General features: G+C 41.2%; 3 protein-coding genes and 2 long non-coding RNA genes across 7 annotated transcripts in view; 4 read left to right on the top strand and 1 right to left on the bottom strand.

Annotated features, from left to right (window-relative positions):
* Positions 1-3,031: 3,031 nt before the first annotated feature.
* On the top strand, positions 3,032-4,496 carry LOC119558650. 2 transcript variants are annotated; one of them, XR_005220325.1, is made up of 5 exons: positions 3,032-3,290; positions 3,350-3,665; positions 3,723-3,963; positions 4,023-4,147; positions 4,212-4,496. It is a non-coding gene; the product is annotated as an uncharacterized LOC119558650 (long non-coding RNA). The 2 variants fall into 2 exon arrangements; XR_005220324.1 differs by having other exon boundaries at positions 3,723-4,147.
* A 1,786-nt stretch (positions 4,497-6,282) lies between these two features.
* Positions 6,283-21,979, bottom strand: part of LOC119558646 — a 59,991-nt gene continuing 44,294 nt past the window's right edge. The window contains exons 2-3 of the mRNA XM_037872043.1: positions 6,537-6,703; positions 6,283-6,474 (exon numbers count right to left, since the gene is read on the bottom strand). Of these exons, the coding sequence (XP_037727971.1) occupies positions 6,398-6,474; positions 6,537-6,703 (244 nt within the window). The 3' untranslated portion in view covers positions 6,283-6,397. The remainder of the gene's footprint in view (positions 6,475-6,536; positions 6,704-21,979) is intronic.
* LOC119558648 lies at positions 7,003-7,670 on the top strand. Of its 2 annotated transcripts, XM_037872045.1 has the most exons (3): positions 7,003-7,186; positions 7,254-7,354; positions 7,428-7,670. In XM_037872045.1, the coding sequence occupies exons 1-3, from the start codon at positions 7,154-7,156 to the stop codon at positions 7,465-7,467; spliced, it is 174 nt and encodes a 57-aa protein (XP_037727973.1). In that variant the 5' UTR covers positions 7,003-7,153; the 3' UTR covers positions 7,468-7,670. The 2 variants fall into 2 exon arrangements, with proteins under 2 accessions (XP_037727973.1, XP_037727972.1); XM_037872044.1 differs by having other exon boundaries at positions 7,003-7,354; positions 7,428-7,547.
* Positions 8,523-21,979, top strand: part of LOC119558645 (eIF-2-alpha kinase activator GCN1) — a 51,228-nt gene continuing 37,771 nt past the window's right edge. The window contains exons 1-2 of the mRNA XM_037872042.1: positions 8,523-8,615; positions 8,679-8,781. Of these exons, the coding sequence (XP_037727970.1) occupies positions 8,601-8,615; positions 8,679-8,781 (118 nt within the window). The 5' untranslated portion in view covers positions 8,523-8,600. The remainder of the gene's footprint in view (positions 8,616-8,678; positions 8,782-21,979) is intronic.
* LOC119558649 lies at positions 21,343-21,827 on the top strand. The gene is made up of 3 exons (XR_005220322.1): positions 21,343-21,489; positions 21,556-21,645; positions 21,708-21,827. It is a non-coding gene; the product is annotated as an uncharacterized LOC119558649 (long non-coding RNA).

Below are 21,979 nucleotides of genomic sequence, written 5' to 3'. Positions count from 1 at the left end.
GATCATATGGCGATGAAAACCTTTTACATGCTAGCGTTTAAATCGTATTAAGTTTTGCGGTGTTGTTCATTTTTTTAGCCTAGTACTCACATCGACGAAAACCGCGAGCTAACCATAGGAGTGAGCGAGAGGCAAATACGCGGCTAACGCTTTTCGTCGGGACTGTTTTTCAGCGCGGTATTCAGATGAGCTAAGAAAATACCAGAAAAAATCCAGATTTAGCGAGTGAATTTTGATGAACACCGTTCACCGCGGCCCAAAGAATAAGAAATTTAATCTTTGGCGGTGTGCCTGCGAAGACGGTGTGGAAACTAAAAATTAAAAATGGAAGGAAAGCCCCAACATCGACGGCAGGAGATCAGTTTAGATGAAATAGGACGCCTAAGCGAAGCTGTTGCCCATTATTGCGGCATTTTACCGACAGCAAGCAATACCACAACAGGGCAAATACGCAGAATAGTTCAAGTGCTGGAGGAGATCCACTAGAGAATCCCAGTGGAAAGGAACATGCGAAGACATGTATGTACACATGTATGAATGTATATATGTACATTATACATATATATGTAAAAACGCAAGCATTAATTTCGCGGCTGGCGAAATTATGTCGCTTTCGACATAAGTCCGGCACAAGTAGTTCTGAAACGTTATAATTTCGCGCGAACTTATGTCGTTTAGCAGCAACAAATTGTGTCTCTTTATAGATTCTTACTCTATGTCCTTGAAAAGCACATCCGAATTTTGTCATTTTGACTCTATCGATATATAAATGGTGATTAAATAAAAATAATAATTGTCTGTTTGCTAGCTCATGTATGATGTGCAAATGTAATTAATCAATAGCATACAATATAATTTTAGTCCATTGTTTTCTTTAGCTCGCACAACCACAGAACAGCTCTATCAAATGCCAATGAAAAAACCACCGCGCTGCCAATCGTGTTCCCCATCGAAAAATACTAAAAATTCCGCGTAGTGGAAGTTGGGCCTTATACGTCCTCTCCCGTCGGATACGGTTTGTTTATGCCAATCAGCGGTTGTGTGCAGAGTCAATTAGCTGTAGGGTCCATCATTTGCATATTTATACATTTAATGGGTATTCTGACTATAAAAGCTAGATCCCATCATCACTTCCACAGATCTGGGAGAAACGCTGACCTGAACCTAGATTTTGCCTAGGGAAAAATTGGTGCAGTCGGACTTCGGCCTTGGATAGGGAGTGGGTACAACATAAACAAGCCGGCCTTTACTTTCCACCACACCCCTTTTTAACCAGCCTATAAATAAATGTCTTTCCTGTTCTCAGCGCTTTTCCCTAGACATCCCGGTGGCGTGCATGCCAATAAATTGCTTAGATGCCCTTCCACAGATTTCCATTAAAGGTCTCATATCTTTAGTCGATCACAACTTATTGTCATTTAGGTAATCTATTCACCTCTATTCACAAAAAATATTATGTGGTGAACAGGCCTTAAGAAATAGCCGTTTTACATTAGGGCCTGGCTTCCGTGCATATTTGTAGAATATTATATACCTTGAATATGACCAAAAGACTTCGATATCATTATATATTATTTTTTGAACATTCTAGCACCCTTTTGCTCGCATGGAGAATCGCTGAAGCGAACAGCTGAATGTAATAAGCAAGCCATATACGAAGAAAGAGGACTGCAAATTCAGTTGCTTGGAAAAAAAGGAAAACACCGCAAAAATTAATGCAATTTGAACGCTATAATGTGGAATGTTTTCAGCGCCAAATGATTATTTCATTGCTATTAGCAAATTAATCAATAATGAGATTTTTATTGAGGCAAGCGTATTAAAAATTGAATAGGGACTATTTTGGGCCAACAATGACGCCACGAGTATTTTCACAAGTTAGAAAAGTTTGGAACCTTTTAAGCATTTATAACACCTTCCTCGCATATAGTTCTATAACTTTATTAATTTTCTAAGCAACAATTTTGTGAGGAAGATGCGCCTTCAAATTGCCTTTTCCTTACATTAATAATGCACGTTTTAGCCTAGTAATCAGATCGACAAAACCGGTAGTTAAATGTAGGAGTGAGGTCCGTTTTTCAGCGCGAAACTCAGATGAGCAAAGAAAATACCCGAAAAAATACGCGGAAAGAATACAAAATTGAAGCTTTCGATGTGTTTGTGCAGAAGCGGCGGTGAATATTAAATTAAATAAGGAAGGCAAACCCCAAAACGCCTGCAGGAGGTCAGTTCAGATAAAAAAACAAGGAAGAACGCTATAGTCGAGTACCTCGACTATCAGATACCCGTTACTCAGCTAAAATGACCAAAGGAAAATAGAGATATGCAGCAAAGCGAGGTTGAAATGCGCCACCTACCGGCGGTAGACAGATTTAAGCGTTGTGGGCGTTAGAGTGGGCGTGGCAAAGTTTTTTTTGGATCAATCGATAGGTATTGACAAGACCAATACATTTCAATTAAAATTTTTTATCTAGCATGAATATTGTGGGCGCCACAGGCTTGGGCGGTTTGTGGGCGTTAGAGTGGGCGTGGCATATTCGCGTGACAAACTTGCGCTGCGCTCAAGCCTACGGAATCTAAATCTGAATTCCCATTTCTCTATCTTTGATATTTTCCGAGATATCTGCGTTCATATTTACGATTTTTTGAAGTTTGTGGGCGGTTTGTGGGCGTTCAAGTGGGCGTGGTAAACTTTTTTTTGGGTCAATCGATAGGTATTGATGAGAACAATACATTTCAATTAAAATTTTTATTCTAGCATGAAAACTGTAGGAGCCTCAGTTTTGGGCGGTTTGTGGGCGTTAGAGTGGGCGTGGCACTCTGCTGAAACAAACTTGCGCTGCGTAAGAAGCTCAGGAATCTGCACGCCTAATCTCAATAGCCTAGCTCTTATAGTTTCCAAGATCTCAGCGTTCATCCGGACGGACAGACAGACGGACAGACGGACAGACGGACATGGCTAGATCGACTCGGCTAGTGATCCCGATCAAGAATATATATACTTTATGGGGTCAGAAACGCTTCCTTCTGCCTGTTACATACTTTCCGACGAATCTAGTATACCCTTTTACTCTACGAGTAACGGGTATAAAAATCTAATCCAAGCCTTGGTCAAGTTGATCATTATTTTGGGACTTGACCCACAGGAAGCATTACTTCAACTTGCAGAGTCCGCAGAGTAATGGAAGTGCTTGAGATACTACAATCGATAAGCCCATTGGGAAGGAGCACGACGAGTGGGACTTCGCTCCCTACTTAGGCATCCTGCTAAACGGGTCCACGCACAGAAAGTAAGTTCTGGCCAAAAGAATTTGGTTACGTTGTACTAATATCTTTTAGTATCTTCTAGTATCTTTTTAGCAGAGCCACCAGTAATACGATCTCCGACGAGCTCTTCATTGGGGAATTATCGGATTCCATCACAACTTGGATGGTAAAGCTGAGCAGAAGAACGCGCTGGCTTCTATAGGGAGGAGAAAAAAGGCCGCCCGTTCAGGAACAGCTGGATGAGCCATCAACAGCTATTGCCAGGTTGCTAGGCGACTTCCTGCAGCATCCGCGGAACAACCCCATGTTGGCATATTCCGAATCGGAGCGGGACTGTAGATGCCTCGAAGAAGATGGCGAAGCATCAGCGACACGACAAGGAAGCCATAAGCTATTAAGTAACATAAATAAAATCATTCATTAATCATTCATTGTATATTTATTTATTTTTCCAGCAGCAGATTCGTCTTTTTTAAATCGCCAACAAAATTAAAACCATGCTACATGCATTGCGGGTGAACTTTGAAAACTTCGGTTACACTACAAAGAATCCGATTTTTCGACTAGTGAATTTACTTAGCCGAACTGAATTAGTATATTAGCTTTTGGTGCAACAGGTGCCAGAGCTTGCCAAGCACATAAGCTGGAGTTTGCTCATTTCCTTAAAATCGCCAAGTGCCATTACCACCTAAACTGGTACAGAATTCTAAAAAAAACACTGAAATACTAGATTTATTAATAAATTGAAAATGTAGCGACTTTGTCCCGCCTCTTTCTCGCACGTGTGTTAATTATGGAAGAAAAAGTCGCTGGACCGGAATTTGGTCGCTGAAGCCCCGCCGTGTGAATAGGGTATTACACGAAATAACATTTTACCAATGTAAGTTAAAAATTTTGAAATATCCGAGAGGTTTATTTAAAGCAGACGTGTACTTTACTTTCAGAGAAACTACTTTAAAAAATATAAAAGCATATTTATATTCGTGTCAAGCTGACTCGTTCTGAAATAAATATTAACTATACCAGAAAATACCGAACAAATACCGACGACCCAACAATGACACTAATTTTGCATTCCTCTAGGTTCCTATGCGAATAGGTCCAATATGCTCATTGGGACTCGAAGCTGGACTGCGGTGGCGCGGGAAAGATGGCGAAGCACCCGTGGAACGAGAAGAAGGCTTTAAACTACTAACTTAAGAAAATAAAAACATTTATTGAACATTCAATTTATTTTAATTTTAGTTTCTTTGTGCAGCCGACACTTCTATTTTGAGTTGCTCCAATTGATTTGTTTTCCGTTTGGCAATAAACCCAGCTGCTTGGGGCGCTCTTTATTCCTCTTCTCTATAAAAGCCAGCGTGTCTTCCATCTCCGCTTTAGCTGCCAAGTAGCTGGTGGAGGTGGAGTCCTGTGGTTCCCCAATGGAGAGCTCGTCGGAGATCTTTCTGGTCGTAATGCTAAAAGGATACTTATATTAGTACAACGTAACCAAATTATTTTGGCCAGAACTTAATTTCTTTGCGAGGACACGCCCGGCAAGATGTATATGTAGGGAGCGAAGTCAACCTTGGCATGTTCCTTCCCACTGCATGTTACTGCTTCCTGTCGGCGAAGTCCCACAATAATGGGCAACAGCTGCGGGGGATTTCCTTCCATTTTTAAGCCTAATACTCACATCGACCAAAGACCGCGAGCTAACCATGGGAGTGAGCTAGAGGCAGAAGGAAGCGTTTCCGACCCCCTAAAGTATATATATTCTTGATCAGGATCACTAGCCGAGTCGATCTAGCCATGTCCGTCCGTCCGGATGAACGCTGATATCTCGGAAACTATAAGAGCTAGGCTATTGAGATTTGGCGTGCAGATTCCTGAACTTCTTACGCAGCGCAAGTTTCTTTCAGCAGAGTGCCACGCCCACAAACCGCACCAATCTTAAAAAAATCGTAAGTATGATCGTGGATATCTCGGAAACTTTTAAAGATAAAGAATTGAGATCTCAGATTTAGATTCCGTAGACTTGTACGCAGCGCAAGTTTGTTACGCGAATATGCCACGCCCACAAACCGCCTAAACCTGTGGCGCCCAAAATTTTCATGCTAGATACAAAATTTTAACTGAAATGTATTGGTCTCGTCAATACCTATCGATTGAAAAGAAATTTGCCACGCCCACTCTAACGCCCATAACGCTCAAATCTGTCTACCGCCGGTAGGTGGCGCATTTCAATCACGCTTTGCTGCTTGCATATCTCCATTTCCCTTTGGTCCCTTAAGCTGAGTAACGGGTATCTGATAGTCGAGGTACTCGACAATAGCGTTCTTCCTTGTTGGGTCTTCTTTTCTCTGAGTTGGTTCAAACGATTTATTTTGAAATTTCAAACTATATGGTGCTTGAGATTTCTCAAGTTTTCATTTGTCGTAAAAATTACCGTTTAGAAGTTGTTGATCGATACAAGGTGCAACCCGATTTAGTTTAGTATGAAAATTATTTCATGCTTACCCCAACCACCCCACATTTTATGAATGCCCAAAACAACGCAAAATTCTTATTAAATCTTTTTTAAGTAAAAGAAAATTACTTACAAGTTTGGCATCGACTAAAACTTTTTGTAATAAATAAATTATCAAAAGCCAGAAAATGTGTAGATTAAATTTCCGATGTCTAACTACACATAATGTTTATATAAGTACGGGATACAGTAACTAAGTGGACATGGCCTTGGTAGCGGAAATATATTTGTTGATGTTAATGCTATTAATATTTCCAATAGTATATAAGACAATATGACAAAAAAACCTAAGGAGCTATAAGATATAGTTGTCCGATCCGGCTGGTTCCGACTTATATAGTACCTGCAAAAAAAAGAAGTTTGGGAAAGTTTCAGCCCGATAGCTTTAAAACCAGACGGACAAAAAAAGTCTATATGAGCTATAAGATATAGTTGTCCGATCTGGCTGGTTCCGACTTATATAGTACTTGCAAAAAAAGAAGTTTGGGAAAGTTTCAGCCCGATAGCAACCAGACGGACATGGCTAGATCGACTCATCTAGTGATGCTGATCAATAATATATATACTTTATAGGGTCGGAAACGTCTCCTTCACTGCGTTGCAAACTTCTGACTGAACTTACAAAATGCCTGATTTCAAATTTTCTATTTTGAGTTGCTCCAATTGATTTGTTTTCCGTTTGGCAATAAACCCAGCTGCTTGACAGTAAGACCATGCTACATGCATTGCGGGGGAACTTTAAAAAATTCGGTCTCACTACAAAGAATCCTTCTCCAGCTGTCCCTTAGCGGGCGCTCTTTATTCCTCTTCTCTATAAAAGCCAGCGTGTCTTCCATCTCCGCTTTAGCTGCCAAGTAGCTGGTGGAGGTGGAGTCCTGTGGTTCCCCAATGGAGAGCTCGTTGGAGATCTTTCTGGTCGTAATGCTAAAAAGATACTTCTATTAGTACAACGTAACCAAATTATTTTGGCGAGAACTTAATTTCTTTGCGAGGACACGCCCGGCAAGATGTATATGTAGGGAGCGAAGTCAACCTTGGCATGTTCCTTCCCACTGCATGTTACTGCTTCCTGTCGGCGAAGTCCCACAATAATGGGCAACAGCTGCGGGGGATTTCCTTCCATTTTTAAGCCTAATACTCACATCGACCAAAAACCGCGAGCTAACCATGGGAGTGAGCTAGAGGCAAATACGCGGCCAACGCATTTTGCCGGGTCTGTTTTTCAGGGCGGTACTCAGATGAGCTAAGGAAGTACCAGAAAAAATACCAGATTTAGCGATAAAATTTCGATGAACGCCATTAGCCGCTGCCAAATAAGAAATTTAATCTTTGGCTGTGTTCGTGCAGAGGCTATGTGGAAGCTGACAATTAAAAATGGACGGAAAACCCCAGAATCGACTGCAGGAGGTCAGTGCAGATGAAATAGGATGCTTAATCCAAGGTGTTGCCCATTATTGTGGGATTTTACCGACAGGAAGCAATACCACAACAGAGAGGAACATGCCAGTGCGACTTCGCTCCCTATATGGACATCCTGCCGGGCATGTCCTCGCAAGTTCTGGCAAAAACAATTTGGTAACGTTGTACCGATAGAAGTATATCTTTAGCAGAACCACTAGTAATACGATCTCCGACGACCTCCCATTAGGACTCCGTACACCACCGCCACCAGCTACTTGGCAGCTTAAGCGGAGCTGGAGAACGCGCTGGCTTCTATAGGGAGGAGGAAAATAGGGCGCCCGCTAAAGAACAGTTGGAGAAGCCATAGCCAGCCGTTGCCAGGATGCTGGCCGACTTCCTGCTGTATCAGCGGAACAACCCCTGCGGCGGAGCGGGAAAGATGGCGAAGCATCCGTGGGACGAGAAGGAACCTTTGAACGACTAATTTACATAAATAAAAACATTCGTTGAACATTCCTTTTATTTGTATTTTAATTCCTTTGTGTACCAGCAGACTCCTCTTTTTTAAATTTCTCCAACTGAATTGTTTTCCGTTTGGCAACAACCCCAGCTGCTTGTCAGTAAGACATGCATTGCGGGTGAACTTTGAAAACTTCGGTCACACTACAAAGAATAAGATTTTTCGACTAGTGAAACTCTAAGCCGATCTGAGTACTAGGCTTTATTTTTAAGTTTCCACACCGCTTTTGCAAGAACACCGTCAAAAAATAAACTTCTTATTCGTTGGGCAGCGGCTAACGGCATTTATCAAAATTCATTCGCTAAATCTGGTATTTTTCTGGAGTTTCCTTAGCTCATTGGAATGCCGCTCTGAAAAAAAAACTCGACGAAAAGCGTTAGTCACGTATTTGCCTCTCGCTCACTCCTATGGTTAGCTCGCGGCTTTCGTTGATGTGAGTACTATGCTTTAATACAGTGGTCGGCACACACATACCATCACAAGTTTGCCTTGCATTAGTGTGAGTGTAAAAACACGAAGTTGGCGCGCAGCGCTCTGAAGCCTGACGTTTCTCTGTTTTGCACTGAGAATCTTTGCCGCAGCAGCAAAAAAGCGCGCCGAAGCTGATAGAAAAAAGACCCGAAGACCCATGCCGAAGTCATACGAACATCTACGTTATACGTGAGCGAGCAGAGGATGGGCAGAACACTTCCCTATGCTCACTAGATAGGCCGCTGCCGACCACTGCTTTAATACGAACTACATATGACAATTATTAATATACGAAACTGAAATGGTATTTATTAGTATTTATTTTTAGGGCAGATGGTATTTTTTGTAGGTGTCGGTGCGGTCACACTGTTTTGCGGTCACACGGAAAATAAGTTCTTAATAATTTTCATCTTACACGTTTCGTAAAATATGGTGGACGAACAGGTGCTTGCTATTATATATTTAAATATAATAATTTTATTAAAATATTAATGTGTTTATTTACAGTTATCTAGCGCTTTGCGAGATTTACCAGGCAAAGTTCTAAACGTGCCGGTTGAGGAACGACAACTTATATTCCGAAATGTATCGTCAGTTTTAAGAAATCCTGGTAAGAGATTAAGCATTAGTCAGCTACCCACTGTTTCGACAACAATGAACTAAAATAATATTTTAGAATATGTTAATGTTCTTGATAATTAAGACAATACATATATACATATATTCATACATAAAAATTATAAATTTACAAGGAACTTAAGTATATATCACTGTGAACGTCCATTACGTGGCGAACGCTGACCAGGAGACTGTGCTGAGGCGACTACTACATATATAGCCGCTGAATTGAAAATCTGCAGTAAAATCAAAAAATCAAGTGGTACACAAATCGAATGGTGTTGCAAAAACTAAAAAGACTGCTTACCAAGCCTTTAATAATTTTGATTGGTTTGGGAGAAAATGCGGTAAAGGTGAAAATGTAGAAAATTGCAGCTGGTGGGGATAAATGTCCCAGGTTATTATGAGTGTTATATTCTTAGTGGGAATACGCGTCGACTGACACCCTCAAACTTTCCAAAATAAAAATGTTTGTCCCTTTGTTTGGGGTGAATTAAGAAGCTTGATATAAAAAACTTTTTCTCTACGACTTGGAAAAACCTGCTGGTTTGAGAGGAAATCCAAGAAATACGTTTCTGTAGCATTAGTTGTTTAAAAACTATATCGCCAAAATAATATAATATAAAATAATGTTATTTTTTCCACTTTTTATACCCGTTATTCGTAGAGTAAAAAGGTATACTAGATTTGTCGGAAAGTATGTAACAGGCAGAAGGAAGCGTTTCCGACCCCCTAAAGTATATATGTATATTCTTGATCAGGATCACTAGCCGAGTCGATCTAGCCATGTCCGTCCGTCCGGATGAACGCTGATATCTCGGAAACTATAAGAGCTAGGCTATTGAGATTTGGCGTGCAGATTCCTGAACTTCTTACGCAGCGCAAGTTTCTCTCAGCAGAGTGCCACGCCCACAAACCGCACCAATCTTAAAAAAATCGTAAATATGAACGTGGATATCTCGGAAACTTTTAAAGATAAAGAATTGAGATCTCAGATTTAGATTCCGTAGACTTGTACGCAGCGCAAGTTTGTTACGCGAATATGCCACGCCCACAAACCGCCTAAACCTGTGGCGCCCAAAATTTTCATGCTAGATACAAAATTTTAACTGAAATGTATTGGTCTCGTCAATACCTATCGATTGAAAAGAAATTTGCCACGCCCACTCTAACGCCCATAACGCTCAAATCTGTCTACCGCCGGTAGGTGGCGCATTTCAATCACGCTTTGCTGCTTGCATATCTCCATTTCCCTTTGGTCCCTTAAGCTGAGTAAGGGGTATCTGATAGTCGAGGTACTCGACAATAGCGTTCTTCCTTGTTGGGTCTTCTTTTCTCTGAGTTGGTTCAAACGATTTATTTTGAAATTTCAAACTATATGGTGCTTGAGATTTCTCAAGTTTTCATTTGTCGTAAAAATTACCGTTTAGAAGTTGTTGATCGATACAAGGTGCAACCCGATTTAGTTTAGTATGAAAATTATTTCATGCTTACCCCAACCACCCCACATTTTATGAATGCCCAAAACAACGCAAAATTCTTATTAGATCTTTTTTAAGTAAAAGAAAATTACTTACAAGTTTGGCATCGACTAAAACTTTTTGTAATAAATAAATTATCAAAAGCCAGAAAATGTGTAGATTAAATTTCCGATGTCTAACTACACATAATGTTTATATAAGTACGGGATACAGTAACTAAGTGGACATGGCCTTGGTAGCGGAAATATATTTGTTGATGGTAATGCTATTAATATTTCCAATAGTATATAAGATAATGTGACAAAAAAACCTAAGGAGCTATAAGATATAGTTGTCCGATCCGGCTGGTTCCGACTTATATAGTACCTGCAAAAACAAGAAGTTTGAGAAAGTTTCAGCCCGATAGCTTTAAAACCAGACGGACAAAAAAAGCCTATATGAGCTATAAGATATAGTTGTCCGATCTGGCTGGTTCCGACTTATATAGTACTTGCAAAAAAAGAAGTTTGGGAAAGTTTCAGCCCGATAGCAACCAGACGGACATGGCTAGATCGACTCATCTAGTGATGCTGATCAATAATATATATACTTTATAGGGTCGGAAACGTCTCCTTCACTGCGTTGCAAACTTCTGACTGAAATCATTATACCCTCTGAGTATTACAACAAAAGTAAATAGAATTTCAATTTTTATTTGATTAAAAATAAGTTTACCTCTTAATAAGGTAAGGGGTCGTGACGATCGCACCTTCAACTTACAAAATGCCTGATTTCAAATTTTGTGACGCAAAATGTTTGAAAATTCGACTAATAAATACACCTTCTAAACTCTTATTCGGAACGCTGCAATATAATATGCCGTTGAATGCTTAAAAGCTTAAATATTTTGCAACCAAAAGTTGTTTGCCAATATTTCTGGTCTTTTCAGACGAATCGCTTCACGCAAACGACGCATAACGCTGAAATAACATTCCTTATTAACAGTTAAGCTGGGTAGATGGAATTCAGAGTGCAACACACCACGAAAATTTAAAAAAATAAACGTAATCATGACATTGATTTTTAAACGACTTTGACGTGCTCTTTTCGGTCTGGCCGCGCCTTTAGCACGATATTCGCTACCTGATAGTCAGAAAGCATTGTTTCACACCATCAACGTGACGAAAAAATAGGAAAATTCACTCTTTGTCGTTTCAAATCTTTTTGTATTATTTAGTAAATTATTCATATGAAAAAAGGCTTAAATAATAAGTCTCTTGTACATGAGAGTGAATCAGTCATTCCATCAAATCTGTCAATTATTGGCTATCAGATGCAGAAAACAGTTTTTGGGCCGTTTTTTCGTTCGTCCTGCAAAGTACAATTTTGCTAAAAAAAAAAAAACAAATTTTATCAGGCGACAAATCGGGTTTCGTTTCCGTTAAATATCCAATAAAATCTATTTTTTTTCAGACCAGGTGGTAACAGTCTCAGTCAAAACAGTCCTACTAAAAGCTAATGAAAATTGTAAACAAAATTAAAATGTCTGCAGAAAATAACTTTCTTCGTTAAAATTAAAAATAATTAATAAATAATAAAAGTCCCGAAAATGTAACTTCGCATTTCAGACTTGTAGAAAGTAACTGTTAACACGGTTGATATGGTGAGCTCATTTTCTGCTGGTATATCCAAATTAATTATTTAGTGCGGGTCAGCTGGCGGATAGGTCCCACGCAGCAGTCACTAGTATCCAAAAGCCAACAGTCTGGCAGCGGTCCCAATTCCTATGGGCCACGGGTGCTGGATCCAGGGGGATCGCAAGTACTGGATGTTGGGGTATTATCCGGGTTGAGCCGGCTGGCTATTCCTATCCACTGAAGATTAGAAAGTTTACGTTGGAAGGGTGACTGCCCTTCTTTACCTGCTGGCCTAGAGACTCAGACAGTGTGAAAATAATAAGTTCTTAACGGCGGTAGCCTGAGTTTAATATTGTCAGAGCTTGTGCTCTTTATTCAAGACTTCAAATTGGACTGACACAATGGAATATTCTTATGGCTAACAAAGGCTCACAGCGGCCACGCAAATATGCAGTGTTTGCCGTCTGTGCACGAGCGTCCGGCCCATTGCTTGGTCGGCAGTTTGATCGGCGCGACAATGTTTACGTAACCATGGTCAACGACTCTGGTCTTGCTGACCACAGTTAATCTAAGTCAAGGCCGCCCTCGGCCGTTCGTAGTTCGGCGACCACTTCTCCTATTTGGATCGCAGATCTTTTTGCCCCAGTAAGCCGGAGATACGCGAGGCCGATGCAGACAAGTGCGCAGCATATTGCTCCTGCAATAATTACTGCGAGATGCGTCTGGTGGTCGTCGATTTCTTCTCTGAACTCCTTGATGAACTCCTTGATGTGTTCCATGTATCCAGACTTCTGTCCCACTGTCCACTCGGACTTTGGCTGCTCGGTCGTTGATAATTACGATCCCTTCGTCCACATAGGTTATTGGTTGAAGATCGCTGTCTTGTATTCGGCAGTGCGCCACCCCACCTGCATGCAGTTCCTTAGCGCATGAACTCTCTATTGCCAAGCGGCAGAACGTGGCTCCTGGTGATACGGAGCAGTTCTCAATGGAGTGAATTTCTCCATTGCATTCCGCGATGACGTTATCTTTTATCTGCAGAATCGTCTCACCATGGGCGACCGGGAAAATTGTTATTTTCTTACAAGCTAGTTTAATTTTAGGAAATTTGACAATAAAATGTAAAATGTTAGCGGACTGCAGAATCTTTACGGACGAGACAGACAAAAGATCCCCAATGGGTGTGTTGGTGGGTTCCTCTAGCCAAACTGATTTTAAGTCTTCGTGATCTAAAATATTCGGACTAACAATATTAATTTTGGCAAGGGTTATTGCAAGCATTAAATTTTGTAATTCTGTCATCAACATTCTGTTTCTAGCAAGAAGTGTCTCATATAAATGTCCAGTATCTATCTGTGAGTTTTTGGCCGATCTCAAAATTAAATTGACGGTAGAGGTTAGTTGATTCATTTGGTTTTGAATTTTAGTATTGATTTGAATTTGTCTATTGCTCGACTCAACCAACTTCATTTCAGTGAATCTGATTTTTTCTAAGTCACCGGCATCCGGTGTCCCTGCTACGACCTTTAGCATTGATCCTAAGAAATCCAGACTCCTAGCTACTCTGTGATGAACGCCCAACGACTCTAACAAATCCTGGAGGTGAGCGGTATCCACGCTTAGAAGCTTCTTCATGGGGGATACCGGAAACATGTTGATCATGCTGCTCGTCTCCTCTATCACGCGCGCATATTTTGAGAGGTTCGCTGTGTGTGTGACGAATGCGAACTCTATACTAGGATTTCACCATCAACGATGGGAATGTACTTGGCCTGCGAATAATCAGTAATGTGAGCCGACGCCAAGGATATGAATAGACAAAGTATGGGTCCGAACCTGTGGGGTTAAACTTTAGCTATTTTTTTTTGCTCATAAAGAGGTTACCACCACCACCGAAATAAACTTAAAGCAAACTATGCCAATGGCTATGAACCTTATAGTTATGGTAGTAATGAATTATGCCAAGTGGCTTAAAGGTGTAATAAAAAATGAATTAAAAAAGTAAAGAACATTGTTTGATTGTATCATCTAAGATTGTCCTTGTGGACCATCCTCCCCTTAATGAGGACCGTGGTCCCCAGGTCCGCTTCTACAGCTCTTTCCTCACATAAGGGTGTGAGTTTATTCCCTAGCCTTCTGTTGAATTTTACCAATACTATTTCACCAACATCGAGGACCCTATTCTGCCGAGACGCATTTTCCCTATTTCGAGCTTTTCTTGTGCGTTTTTATACCCGTTACTCGTAGAGTAAAAGGGTATACTAGATTCGTCGGAAAGTATGTAACAGGCAGAAGGAAGCGTTTCCAACCCCATAAAGTATATATATTCTTGATCAGGATCACTAGCCGAGTCGATCTAGCCATGTCCGTCTGTCCGTCTGTCTGTTCGGATGAACGCTGAGATCTCGGAAACTATGAGAGCTAGGCTATTGAGATTTGGCGTGCAGATTCCTGAGCTTCTTACGCAGCGCAAGTTTGTTTCAGTAGAGTGCCACGCCCACAAACCGCCCAAAACGGTGGCTCCTACAATTTTGATGCTAGAATAAAAATTTTAACTGAAATGTATTGTTCTCATCAATACCTATCGATTGATAAAAAAAAAAGTTTGCCACGCCCACTTTTACGCCCACAAACCGCCCACAAACTTCAAGAAATCGTAAATATGAACGTGGATATCTCGGAAACTATCCAGAATAGAGAATCGGGATCTCAGATTTAGATTCCGTAGCCTTGTGCGCAGCGCAAGTTTATAACGCAAATATGCCACGCCCACAAACCGCCCAAGCCTGTGGCGCCCACAATTTCATGCTAGATAAAAAATTTTAACTGAACTGTATTGGTCGCGTCATTACCTATCGATTGACCCAAAAAAAAATTTCTCACGCCCACTCTAACGCCCATAACGCTTAAATCTGTCTACCGCCGATAGGTGGCGCATTTCAATCTCGCCTTGCTCCTTGCATATCTCCATTTCCCTTTGGTCCCTTTAGCTGAGTAACGGGTATCTGATAGTCGAGGTACTCGACTATAGCGTTCTTCCTTGTTTATTCTATCTTGTACCTCAAACTGCGGATTGTCTGATTGCGTCTGAAGCACATCAGCCGGTCTCTTGTCGATGACCGAATGGATAGACTTATTGTACCTGGCAGTGGCCAGTAAAATAAGCTCAACAGTGTCGCTGATGCCTTTGTCGATTTTAAGGCAGCTGGCGAGTTCTGCTAGAGTGCTGTGAAAGCTTTCCACCTGGCCGTTCGATACACTGTGTAAGGGTGGTGCATTTGCGATATTAACCCCAAAGTGGTTAGTCAACATGGCTGAAATTGTATGTGAATTCAATGACGTTTCATTGTCACAATAGATCGTCTTGGCCCTTGGGAAATAGTTCATTAACTGTAACAGTGCAGGTTTGAGGTTCTAGAGGGGATAGGCTGCACGACTGCGAACTTTGAGAACTTATCGATGCATGTTAGGAAGTATTTCTTGTCCGTTGAGAAGATATCAATGTGTAACATCTCCCCTGCACAGGAAGGGATCGGTTCCTGTTTCTTTGGATGCCTGTCATATTTGGCCCTCGCGCAGGTCTTGCAGTTTTGAACGATTTCATTGGCTAGTTTAGCCATTTTGGGAAAATAATACTCGGAGAGTACTTGTTTGACATTTTCTTGTGCCGATCTGTGCAGCGAAAATATCCGTTACACGGTTTTTGCAGTGCCAGAATTTGGTAGCTGGGAATTGCCGAACCAAATCATCCTGTATCATCGCTAGCGTGTGCAGATCGCAATGAATGGCGTTTACGCCTTTAGCAACAATAATATCCGCGAGCTCATCCAGTAATGACTCTTTGCAGGAAAAGTTGACCGCGTGTCGCCTCTTGATTCCAAAGAGTACGAAGCTGCGTTTTAACGGAAAGCGTGCCTCTTCTAGAGTTATTTGATTCTGAAAACAGTTCAATGGCTTATCCGTTGTTTCTATTGTGTGGGTCAGGGAGAGTTTGCTGTGTATAGTGGCAGCGCACGATTCAGCCTCTTGTTCCCTTATCACATTTAGTTGCTGTCGAGAAAGTGCATCGGCAACAAGATTTTCTTTACCGGGTTTGTAATGAATACGCGCACCAGACTCGTCAATGCGAGCTTTCCACCTTTTGATTTTTGCATTCGGATTGGATTCCGATACTGCAAAGGTTAATGGCTGGTGGTCGGTAAAGATATTTATATCTTTTACGGCATATAAGTAGTGCCGTAACTTGGCCAAAGCCCATACAACGGCCAATAATTCCCTCTCATTGGTGGCATAATTGATTTCTCTGTCTTTTAATGTTCTCGAAATCATTGTTATGGGGCGTCCTTCTTGAGATAGGACTGCACCAATACCATAGGCCGAGGCGTCCGTCGTTAGATCGAACGCCTTTTTGTAATCTGGGTATCTCAGCATCACGTCTTCAGATGCCAAGATGTTTCGTAATTTCTGAAAGGCTTGTTGCTGCGTTTCAGAGAATTTTACCGGAATGTTTCGTGAAAAATGCCTACTAACACTTCCGTTTTCGCCTTTAAAGATGTCAGAAATGGGTTTTGCTATTGCTGCGAAGTCCTTTATGAAACATCTATAGTAGCTTGCCAAGCCGAGGAATGATCTGACTTCAAATACGGAGTTTGGTTTCGGGAAGTCTTGAATGGCTTTGACCTTCTCTGGGTCGGTTGTTGCACCGCTACTGGTGACTATGAATCCCAGAAAACTTACGCTTTTTTTTAAAGAAGTTGGCTTCGTAAAGACTTTTTAGTACTTAATCTACATGCGTGACGTGGGATTCTTCGCTTTCTGGAAAAATAATCACATCATCCACATATACGTAACAAAATTTACCGATTTGTTCGCGCAAAATGTCATCAATCGTCCTCTGAAATATGCTGGTTGCATTTTTCAGGTCAAAAGGGAGTCTTCGAAATTCATACTTCCCTCCGTTTACCGAAAAGGAAGTTTTTTCCCGATCACGTTCCGCAAGCATGATCTGGTGGTAGCCTGACTTAAGGTCCAGTGTCGTGAAATATCTGGCCTTGCCCAAATTTCCCAATATCATAGAGATATTCGGCATGGGGTATTTGTCAGGCACCGTTCTTTCATTAAGTTTGCGAAAGTCGATTACTAGTCGCATGTTTTTGTTACCTATTTCATCAGTGCCCTTCTTGTCTACTATCCATTTTGGATTGTTGTACGGAGACACTGATTTTAGAATTATGCCATTGTTCAAAAGACTTTGAATTTCTTTATTGACAAAATCAGCCGCCCCCATGGGGTACAGGTACAGTTTGGCATAAATGGGCTCTTCATTCTATGTTCTTATGGTGGCCACTACTGACGTGTTACATGGCAGAGCCTCGTTAGGGTCCGCAAAAGCCTTTTTTCTGCTGTTTAGCATTTTCATGAGGCGTCTCTAATGAAAGGGGGTGCACTAGAGCAATCTACGTTAGTAAAGTTGACATCAGCGCAGGTGTGGAAGGAAAGTTTTTCGACCTCCGTGCCCCATTTAAGAATACCGGTTTCTAAGCAAAGCGATGCTCCGGCCTGTTTTAACAGGTCGATACCGATTATCCCGTCGAACGACGATAAGTCCGATAAGACAAAGAATGTGGCCGTAATATTAAAAATTGAGACGAGGCATTTCTCTGTTATGTGAGATGTGCCATGGATTGATTGGATGCTGAAAGGGGCTTCTACTGGACGGACGCCTTTTAGCCCCTTGAAAGGCTTAATAAAGCTTTTAGAGGCGCCCGTGTCTACAAGGAATTTCTTAACGTTCCCCGCTACTCTCCGTCTGAGGTAGGGTAGCAGGGAGTTTGCTCTAAAAAATTTATTGCATCTGAATCGTATTCCTCAATGGCATCTTCGATTTTCGATGCTGCATTGGAGGCTACGCTGGCATAATTTTTTCCTGCCTGTTCTCCACCCTGAGAGATGTGGTTAACCCTTTGCTTCTTTTGTATGTTCGTTCTGTCAGACGTAGCCGGCCTCCTACTCTGGTAAGCTGTGGCTGGGGGATGCAGTAACATCTTAGAAAAAGATGGGTCAACATCCATAGGTTCCTGTTGGGGCCTATTGTTGCGCGGTTCAGAATGAACCTGCGCCTTGTTTTGCCTACTAAAGTGCGGGTTTTTGTGGGTGCTGTCCTGCTGACGTTCTGGCGTCTTGGGAGCTGGATTACGATCCTTATCCTCTTGACTTCTTGCAAACGTTGTTGCGAAGATGTACCTCTCATGATTGGATTCAACTTCTTGTGCCAAGGCGAGGGCCGTCGGCATGTCTTTGGGTTTTGCTGAGAAGAGCACATCTGTAAGGCTGCGTTTGAGCCCGGAGATGAACACTCGCAAAGCATCTTCGCGGAATTTGTCGCACAATACTTTGGCCATAGCTGCTAAGTAAGACATGTAAGACATGTTGACCTTGTTTGTTAATAAGGTGAGGTTCTTCTCGACCTTATCATAGTATTGTAACAAGGTTAGGCCGCCCTGTCTTAGCGTGCCCAACTCTTGCTCGATGACATGCATCGGTCGCTTGTCACTGTATGTGAAGTCCAAGCGACTTATAATCGCGTCGAAACTCAGCACAGTCCCAAACAAAGATAGCACGGCATCAGCGGGACCCCTAACCTTACTCCTAATGATTGTGACCGCTTGATAGTGTCGGGAGCTGCCATCAAATCGCATGAAAATGTGGTAGGCGGCTACAGCTGCTTGTCGCCAAGACACGTAAGACTCTTGCGTCCCCGCAAATTCTGGCAGACATTTAACGGCATCTAAAGGCTCGTTGCATTGTATGGTATCGTGTATTTCTATGGCTGCAAATGTTTTTACTTGAGTGGTCCGGGCTGGTTCTGACGCAGTGCTTACTGCCGCTACTTGCCCGGCAAACTCCTCAATTTGCTGCCTAAGTGCTTGCTCTTTGAGCTGGTTTCGGGCGGCCTGTTTTGCAAGGGCATTGCTATTGCAGGCCGCCGTCCTGAACAACGGACCGGAGCTGTTCGGGATCCATGTTTGTAGGGGGGGCTGGGGGGTTGCAGCTTACGTGTGAGATCCGTTCTTGTTCTTCACTCTCAGACCCCGAGTCACTTGAGTACTGTCTATTCTCCCTATATTGGAGGAACGGGGAGCTCATGTGAGGCTATAAAGAATTTTACCGATTAAGAATCCCAAATTGCTGAAAGAAAGATTCATGTCTTTGCCTTATTTATTATTTCTTTTATACTGAAGGCGTAGATCGCCTACGGGCAGCTGAATTTAACTGCACGGAATTCTGCGCGCGTATGCAAAAGCGCTACACAAACAAAACAAATTTGGAGGGCCCTGGGATCGTTCCTTCGAATAAGCGGAGCAATAAAAACAAAACAATGTCTGCAGGGCGACAATGTATGCGCTGCTGCATGAAATTTATATTAAGTACACAGTGAGAAAAAAGAGTCACTTAAGTATTGGGCGAAATAACAATGCGCCGTTACACAGAAAAAAATTATAGGGCAAAAATAAATTGTACTACGCACTATAACTCATGTGTTTATTTTTTATTTCTTTGTTAATTAAATATTGTTAATTAAAAAAAATTTGCAGTGAAAATTATGTGCAATATTTTTATGTTTTAAATTTGGGTGTATTGGGTAAATTCCCTCCACCGGACACAATAAAAAATAAACAAACTGTGGCCATCAATGTAAATGCTGAGATCTTTCGAAAATTCACTTCACACTTGTTTATTTGTATTTCTAATTTTGGTCACCTTTATCGTTATAAGGGCAAAATTTAATGCTTGTGCTTTTTTTTCCTTTTGCAATAATTCGAAAATTTTTTGTTTCGAAGACGTAAAAGGTTCGGCCGAAGGGCCCACTTACATTTTATGTGAATTGTTGTGTGTTCCGGTAGGATAAATAAATACCACTAGTTGAGCGCCAATTAATTATTTAGTGCGGGTCAGCTGGCGGACAGTACTTTAGTTCTTCTATAACAGCTACTTTGAAAACCTACAAAGGTTTCTTCAGTTCTGCAGTAGGGACGCGGTGACATGTCTGAAGGCAAAAAGCTTTTTGTTTTTTGTTTGTGCCTCAAACGCTGTGCCGCTGTTGACGTCAACAGAGAAGTCGGTGCAGCGTAGAAGACTGCCTACGAAAACGATCGTGCAACAAAGAGAGGCAGACATTTGGAGCTTCCCTCTCTTTCTTTGTCTTATAATCTGCCTGCACTGGGCGCTCTCAGAGACAAATTTCGGCCGGTCCGTTATTTCTTTTGCGTCTCTCCGTTATGTTCGGCTAGCGCCTAACATTTCGGCGGAAAAATTTTCGTGGAGCGACATGTGAATGTCCTGATATTTTAGGAGCATTATCGTATATCAAAACAAGGGAGAACGCTATAGTCGAGTACCTCGACTATCAGATACCCGTTACTCAGCTTAAGGGACCAAAGGGAATTGGAGATATGCAAGCAGCAAAGCTAGATTTAAATACGCCACCTACCGGCGGTAGAGTAATTTAAGCGTTATGGGCGTTAGAGTGGGCGTGGCAAATTTTTGGATCAATCGATAGGTATTGACGAGATCAATACATTTCAGTTAAAATTTTTTACCTAGCACGAAAATTGTGGGCGCCACAGGCTTGGGCGGCTTGTGGGCGTGGCATATTCGCTTAACAAAATTGCGCTGCGTACAAAGCTACGGAATCTAAATCTGAAATCCCATTTCTCTATCATCATATTTACGATTTTTTGAAGTTTGTGGGCGTTCAAGTGGGCGTGGCAAACTTTTTTTTTGGGTCAATCGATAGGTATTGATGAGAACAATTTATTTCAGTTAAAATTTTTATTCTAGCATAAAAACTGTAGGAGCCACAGTTTTGGGCGGTTTGTGGGCGTTAGAGTGGGCGTGGCACTCTGCTGAAACAAACTTCCGCTGCGTAAGAAGCTCAGGAATCTGCACGCCTAATCTCAATAGCCTAGCTCTTATAGTTTCCGAGATCTCAGCGTTCATCCGGACGGACAGACGGACGGAAAGACGGACATGGCTAGATCGACTCGGCTAGTGATCCTGATCAAGAATGTATATACTTTATGGGGTCGGAAACGCTTCCTTCTGCCTGTTACATACTTTCCGACGAATCTAGTATACCCTTTTACTCTACGAGTAACGGGTATAAAAAACAACTTATATTGTATAAAAGAAATTTTTGATTATAGTAAAATTAAGTAAATTGAATTTACTTATAATGTTATGTTTACGTATTGTACATTATTATTACAACATAATTTTTTAGTTAAGTCATAGAATTTTAGTCCGTTGAAATTGATTTAAATATTTAAAACATTTTAGTATTAACATTTTTATAAAAAACGTACTGTATATTTTACTCAAGAAGTAAAAATTTGACAGGCGTAATTTTTCGCTTTAGAAAGGGTACAGGTGCAGTGGCACGCGCCAACAGCGAAGAGAATGCAAAAGAAATCAAGTAAAGGGGTGAGAGGAAGACTTGGTGCATTCTGTTTGAGTTTGAGTTATTGAAGAGGAAGCAAGCCTTTTGAATTGTGCGCAGCAGATTTACTTTTTCGGTTCTTAGAGTGAAAATAATAAAGTCAGGTAAGTGTTACATTAAGTTTAAGATGTTGTGCATTGATCTTGGTTTAAAGTACGTAAATTTTGAAGGTATTCAATGTGTTCCGATAGCCGAAAGTGGATGATGAAATCGTTTGTGCAAATAAAAATTCCGCAAAGGGTTATACACAGCTCTAAAAGGTAAATATACAAATAAACAAATAAATCACATTTTTTTAAAATATGCCCATACCTTTTATCAGGAGCTTTGGCCAAGGACTCTGAGAACCCGGACATATGTTTAAGGAAGGCGTTGACCAATGTAAAGAGTAAATTAACGAAACAAAAAACTAGGCTTACTAACAATAATTGTCCTTTAACAGAAAACCTAAATAACACTATTTAGTTAAAATGAAGTGAAAAGTAAATAAAAATGTATGTATTTTAAATTCTATATTTTCATAGGTGAAAACTCATTGGAAATATTCTGTATTTTACAAGTGATTTCACGTGGGACGTGTCACTTGATTTCATA

This window comes from Drosophila subpulchrella, unplaced genomic scaffold (assembly GCF_014743375.2).
Source record: "Drosophila subpulchrella strain 33 F10 #4 breed RU33 unplaced genomic scaffold, RU_Dsub_v1.1 Primary Assembly Seq125, whole genome shotgun sequence".
Taxonomy (NCBI): domain Eukaryota; kingdom Metazoa; phylum Arthropoda; class Insecta; order Diptera; family Drosophilidae; genus Drosophila; species Drosophila subpulchrella.
The sequence above is the reverse complement of the archived record's forward strand: the minus strand, read 5'-3'. Positions and strand labels throughout refer to the sequence as shown.